Source organism: Hipposideros armiger, unplaced genomic scaffold, assembly GCF_001890085.2.
Source record: "Hipposideros armiger isolate ML-2016 unplaced genomic scaffold, ASM189008v1 scaffold_132, whole genome shotgun sequence".
NCBI lineage: Eukaryota > Metazoa > Chordata > Mammalia > Chiroptera > Hipposideridae > Hipposideros > Hipposideros armiger.
This window is the reverse complement of record NW_017731482.1, coordinates 301,724-308,310: the sequence shown is the minus strand read 5'-3', so window position 1 is coordinate 308,310 and position 6,587 is coordinate 301,724. Positions and strand designations below refer to the sequence as shown.

At 58.0% G+C, this 6,587-nt stretch overlaps 1 protein-coding gene across 3 annotated transcripts in view; it reads left to right on the top strand.

The window, feature by feature from the left end:
• Nucleotides 1-6,587, top strand: part of STARD10 (StAR related lipid transfer domain containing 10) — a 23,265-nt gene that overhangs the window by 331 nt on the left and 16,347 nt on the right. Inside the window, exons 1-2 of one of the 3 annotated variants that reach the window (XM_019649407.1) lie at nt 7-52; nt 437-747. In XM_019649407.1, the coding sequence (XP_019504952.1) occupies nt 541-747 (207 nt within the window). In that variant the 5' untranslated portion in view covers nt 7-52; nt 437-540. Of the gene's footprint in view, nt 1-6; nt 131-436; nt 748-6,587 lie in introns of those variants that run through there. The other 2 variants (XM_019649405.1, XM_019649406.1) reach the window with 2 other exon arrangements.

Below are 6,587 nucleotides of genomic sequence, written 5' to 3'. Positions count from 1 at the left end.
CGGCGGCGCTCGCACCCTGGCCTCGGCGGCCCCGGTGGAGCAGCGGGCACAGGTGAGCGGGCGGCCCGGCGGGCGCCCACCCTACAGCCACCCTGCCCCGCGCACTTCCCGCGCCCACGCCGCTGCCCGTGTGAGTTGAGCCGGTCGGGTCAGCACTGCGCCGTCGCCGCCGGACCGTCCGTCACCTCGGGTCTCGGACTCCCCTGGGTCCCGACCCACTCTCGAGGGCCCCCCGCACCCGACAAGCAGCCCCCACTCCAGCCCCAGGGAGGTCTGGGGTCGCTCCTTGGGGATGGCCCCCGTGACTGTCCTGTGCGTTCCGCCCTCACCAGGGGCCAGTGCCTTCCTATGTCGAACTCTCCACCCACCCAGGACCCCGGACAGCCCCACCCGCGCCCCCAGTGCACTGACTCCGGTCCCCAAACCGGTCTTGCAGGTCCCAGGAAGGTGGCGTCAGCATCTGCAGCCGCGTCGACGTTGTCTCAGCCTCCGCGGAGGACCCAGGAGAGCCGGACTAGGACCAGGGCCCTGGGCCTCCCCATGGAGAAGCCAGCTGCCTCAACAGAGCCCCAAGGGCCTCGGCCAGTCCTGGGCCGCGACAGTGTCCAGGTGCCCGACGACCAGGACTTCCGCAGCTTCCGGTCAGAGTGTGAGGCCGAGGCAGGCTGGAACCTGACCTACAGCAAGGCCGGCGTGTCTGTGTGGGTACAGGCTGTGCAGATGGATCGGACCCTGCACAAGATCAAGGTAGGGTTGCTCTGCCCCATGTGTAGTCTCACTGCCTCTGACAGGGAGTCTCCTGGTCCTCCTGCAGGGCCACAGACACCTGGTTGCACACCTCAGAAAGAGTCTCCTCCCAGGAACCAGGAGGAGGCACAGTTTGCTCTGCAAGCCCCCATCACACAGATGGGCCAACTGAGGCCTGGAGAGAGGGGGTATGTGACTCTAGCTCACCTAGCCAGAACCCAGGCTTCTGCATCCCTCTGCCTGCTCCAGGGAGGTGGGCGGCTGCCTGGCCCATCTAGGAGAGTGGTATCCCTCAGGGACCCTTCTGCCCCTACAATCCTTCATTTGGTCCCTGATTTGTGTTATCCCAGGTGAGATACCAAGCTCTCCTCTTCGTAATTCCTGGTTCTCTCAGCCTGAGCTGGGTATCCTTCCCCGCTCTCTGCACACTTGGGTGCCAGGGACCTTGATTCCTTCCTGCCTGGTGCCCTGCTCTGGCCCCTTCCCTCCCTGGCTGCTCCCTGAATATCCTTCAGGGACTCAGGATTGTGCCTAGCAGATATTGAAGACAGGGCTTAGATGTCCCTGCTTTACACAGGGCCAGGCTGGGGGTGGGCCGGGGGAGGAGGGGGCCAAGGGAGACCAGAAGAGGCAGGGCAGATGCAGACACATCAGCCCCCTCACAGCCATCAACCCCACTCCTCACAGCCCCATGACTTTCCTCTCTTTACCACATCAGGGCAGGCTTAGTATGTGGGACCCCATGAGCCCACCTCCCTTTGGGGCCTATATGGGACAGAGGCTGGTGAAGACTCTGGTCTAGAAATGTGAGTGCCACATTTCAAGGGAGGCATGTCTCCCTTTAGTGGGCTCCTGGCAGTAGGCTGTGCCCTTCACCCCCCTTCCCTTTTCCTTCTGGAACTGTGAGGGTGTATATTCCCGTTGCAAAGGATGGGAGGTCAGGGCACTGGACTCAAGACGGCCTCCTGTCTTCTCCCCATTCCAGCCCCTCCTGACTGGAACCTGCTCTCAGACTTAGCTCAGGCATCTTGGCCTCAAACCAGGGCCCAGAGATGTATGACCTTCCATCTCTGACCCTGTGCCTTTCTGCCTCCCTTTGTCTTACTCATTTAAAGCTTTGTCCATCTGTTCCCATGTGGCCTTCCCCTCTCCCCTCGATGACTCTCTCTCTGCACCCTGGCTATCTGACTGTCTCTTTCTTTCTGGGTTTCCATGTATGTCTCTCCCTCTAGGATTGTATGTCTCTCCCTCTAGGATTCTCTGCCCGGCCCGAGGACCCTGGGCTGGTGGCTTCCCTGGGGGCCTGGCCTGTGTCTGAGCCTGAAGAGCAGGAAAGGGGAGGGCAGCTAGTATGTCCCAGCTTGGTGCCCGCTGAGGGCAGGGAATAGGTCCTATCCCAGTTTGGGTCCCCAGCACCCAACACAGACAGAGCAAGGATGTTGGTTGAATGAAGGATGGAAGGAAAGAAGGGAAGAACAAATTGAATGGAAAGTAAACAAGTTTGTTATGAGAACGAAGTTGTTTTCCCAACTGTGACCTGGGAAAGGCTTAAGGCTAGCTGCACAGTGGGGTGGGGAAGTGTAGTTCCCCCACTGAGCTGATTCTCCAGAGGGGGGGAAGGGGAAGATCTGAACTGAGTCCAGCACTCCCACCCTCTATGTCAACAGGGAGGAGCTGCCTCCTCCATCTGGCTGGTTAATAAATAAACCCAGCTCAGGACAGGCGTTGGTGGGTTTGGGGGCCAGACTGCCACAACAGACCCCTCATTGCCAGATCAGACTTGTGTGGTGGCTTTCCTTGGTAGTGGAGAGGACTTGAAAAATTTGGGGTATTGTGGGCTTATGGTTAGGGCATAGATCCTCCCCGGAAGGCAGGACCCCGGCCCTCCTTCCCTCTCAGACTGAGCAGAGGTTAGGGTGCCAAAGGGCCCTTTCCAATCCCTGTTTCATACTCCCTCCTCACTGGGTGCAAGTGAGGCCCAGGAGAAGAACAGGGGCCAGCCCAGGTCACACAAGACAAGTCCCAGCAAAGCTTGGGATCACACATCTTAGTCAACATTATGGCGTTTGACCCCATTGATAGCTCTTTGAAGGACGCAGTGTTCTCATCATCAAATTTTCCTTTGATAAATGAGAAAGCTGAGGCCCAGCAAGGGGCGTGGCTTGCCAAGGTCACACAACAGGTCTGAAGCCAAAGTCCCAGAGATGATTGGGTCACTCCTGGAGGCTGGGACTCAATTACAGGTGTTTGTTGAGCTTCTACCTCCTGTCCCCTCTTGCACCATCCTATTCTGGGCCTCCCCACTGAGCTGGGAAAGCCAGCTGCCCCCTGGACATGCCCTGTGCTCGTGATCCCAGGCTAGGGGTGTGGATCCATCTATCTGTCTACCTGATTGATTTCCTCGGCCTCACCTCCCTCCCCCAGGCTTATCTTCTCCCGCCCCTGTATCCAGAGGTCCCTGCAAGCCACTGTGGCTCTGGGCCCAGCATTTGGCACCAGAACAAAGGGAAGGGGCTGCTGGAGGCCACCCCCATCCTTTCCCTCCCTCCTGGCCTCCAGCCTGGCCTGGACCCAGGCCTGCACTGTGCTCTGGGCACTGGAGGGGGAGAGGTCAGGCCTTGTTCCAGACAGAGGCAGATGCTGAACATGCATCCTAGGTCCAAGGCAGCTTCGAACTTGAACCCAGGTCTCTCAATGCCTAGGCCAGGCTTCCCTGTGGCTCCTGTAGTGATATGAGAAATGGGAACCAAGGGGGGCCTGTCAGTCATTCAAGCAGGACCAGCTGGGCAAGAGTCTGGGACCTTCCTGGTGTGGTCTTCTCTTGTGTGTGTGTGACTGTGGGCACGTCCCTGCCTCTCTGAGCTGTTTCTCGATCTGTGCCATGGGGCCATTTTGGCCCCAAGAACCTCTGAACTCAACGCCTGTGCTGTGGCCCACAGGAGACAGAAAGCAGGAGATGACATGGCCTCCCCATGCCCAGCCCTGTCCTAGATGCTTATGTGCTCAGGTTTTCCAGCGCTGCCGTATGCCTAGATGGGTGCTTGGCCAGCCATGTGAGAGGCAGAGGAGGAGACTCTTGCCCTCAGAGGTTTCCAGACCCTGGTGGAGAGAGGAATGACAATTCCAGGTGACCTCTGCCTACTGCATGGGGCAGATGTTCACAGGTAGATGACAGAGGTAGGAGTGGGCCCAGTAGGAAGGGGCCTTGAGGGGCTTGGTGGCTGGAGCAGGAGCAGGAGGTCTCTTGGGGGAGTGTGGCTGAGAACCTGAGGTTCCTCTTGCCCTACAGGAAGCTGGGCAGTGGGGACCTGTCTTCTGTGACTTCCTGTCCTGCGGCCCTTCCCCTTCCCCTTTGCAGAAACTTCAAGTGGCCCCTCCCTGCCCTGTCTCGCTACCCACCTGCTCCCACCCCCCACCGCCCTGGGTTCTAATCTTTCAAGCCAGAGCTCAGGCCTGTCCCCTCTCAGCACCTCATTCTCTCCCCTGTAGAAATGAGGGATCAGCTCAGGGATTTCCAAGGGCTCTTCTTACTCTTAACAGTCCATAGACTCAGAAGATCGTGGGGGAGATGGAGGCAGGGCCAGGGCCAGATGTTTTGTCTTTCCACTGAATCTTCACAATTGTCCTGTGGCATGGATCTTATTAACCCCATCGAACAGATGTAGAAACTGAGACTCAGAGCAGGAATTCACTTGTGCAAGGCCAAACAGAATGTGGCTGAAGCAGGATCAGAACCCACGTCCTGGGGTTCAAGGCCAAGACCCCTAAGGCTGAGATCTCTCTGCTCTCTCGGGCCCGTCCGTCTCTAGAGCCCCGTGGCTCACAACTTATCCCTTTCTGCTGACTTGGGTCTCCCTGTGCTGTATCATAGTGGGAGGGCACCCTGGAGGGGACCCAGCTGGGCAAAAGCCCAGTCCTTGCTGTGTGACCTCAGGGGTCACTTCACATATTAGTCAGTCTTCTTATCTGTGGTGGCAGGGGCGGGAGTTAATCTGGTTTTAGGGCTTTGGACTTGATGAGTTCGGGTATAGAGTGGGCCTGTGTCCCCTCTGGGGCTCAGTTTCCCCATGTCTCCAGGAAGTTGCTGAGAAGGTAGTTTGTAGAGGCTATCCTGGCCTTCGGCCATGGTAGGGGTGGTCTGGACACACAGTAAGAGCAGATAGCTAAGGCCACGCCAGTCTGTACCATCAGAGAGGTCTCCAGATAGGGCACCTGAACAAGGGTTAGGCCCAGAGGACCCCTGTCCTGGCTGGCTCTAGCTCTGACTTGGGACAGCTGGAGGAAGTAGTTCCAGAGCTGTCCTCTGGGAACAGGTTCCCAGAGAGCATGACTCCAGTTAGTCAGGGTCCTGACCTTCAGGTGGGTAGCTCAGAGAAGAGAAAGATCAGAAGTGGCTGGAGGCTTTAGGGAAGGCTTCCTGGAGGAGGTGCCTGGGTTGGCCTGAGGCTGTAGGAGTGAGAGCACAGGGTCCAGAGTCCCAGCAAGGTGGCTGTGGGCAGGTTGCTGCCCCTGCCTGGGCTTTAGCTTCCTCGTCTGTCAATTGTGGATGGTAGTGTTGCCCTGCCTGTCTTGGGCACTTCATTCTTTCATTCACTCATTCAGTGGACGGTAACTGATAGCCTCTCTGCCTGGCCCTGTGCTGGAGGTTGGGGACAGAGAGGGGAATCAAACCCGAGCTCTGCATTCAAGGAGCTCCCCATTGGATGCTGGGACAAACACTTGTCACAGGAGCTGTGGAGACTCAGAGGGGGCCTTTGAACCAGGCTTGGGGGCCAGGAAAGGTTTCACAGCGAAGGAATGCTCAGGTGCTCCCTTTGGAATTGGATGGAGAAGGAGGAATACGAGTTTGATAGCATCAGCAGCTGTCCATACAGAGGAACAGCTGTGCAAAGGCCCAGAGGCAGGAAACAGGAAGTGCATTAGGAGAACTGTAGGTATTTAGTGTGGGGCTTGGAACTCAGGGTTGGGGGTGTTTAGAGAGCTAGACCAAGGCCCTAGGACTTGGGTCTTGGAGGTCCTGGGGTGCTAGGGGAAGGTTTTGGATAAGGTGGGTGGTAGGAGGAGGATGCTGCTGTATTGTCTGGACAGAGGATTTGAGGCCTGTGCTAAAGGGGCTGCCGGGAATGGAGCAAGTCATCCAGGGAGGGTTAGGCGGGATAGTGGGTGGGACGTGGCTGTTACAGCATAACCCTTTGCAATGTGCAAACTGTGGAGTGGTGTGCAGGTTGAGATGTAAGGCAGTGTGGCTGTGCAGCCTCCTTGGTGCCTGCCCTGGGGAAAAGGAATCTTGTGAATGGGAGTGGGGCGGGGCTGGGGTGGGTGCCTCCAGCCAGTGTTCCTCTGTGGCCAGAAGAGCCCCCAGCCCCCAAGCTGGCTCTGTGCCCTCCATGCCCAGCTCCCTAGGCTCTGGCTTTTAAACTTTAACGAGCCCCAGCTCAGATTCCAGCCAAGAGTCTTTAAAGTTTCAGGAGATGAGAGAAAGGAGGGGTCCTGGAGACAGATGGGTTTTCTTTCTTCCCTTGTGTCTCCACTCCTGGCTGGGCTACCTGGAGCCAGGGCCGTGGTGCCCTGACTCCTCGCACCTGGCACTCTTAGGGGACCTGGGGCCTCACTAGGCCGCTCTATCCTGTTCCTGAGGGACCAGTGGCCACAGACCTGGGCACCAGGTTGCCACCCAGATAGGCAGGGATAGAAACCCTATTCTAGCTGTGACCCCTTACCTTTGCCCCTGACCTGTGCAAACAAGCATGCTCCAGCAACAAGTGAGAGGAAAGCTGCTCAGACCTGGTGTCAGGCTTGAGGTGCTCCCCTTTCCCCACTCTGGCATGCTTGGGCTGGCG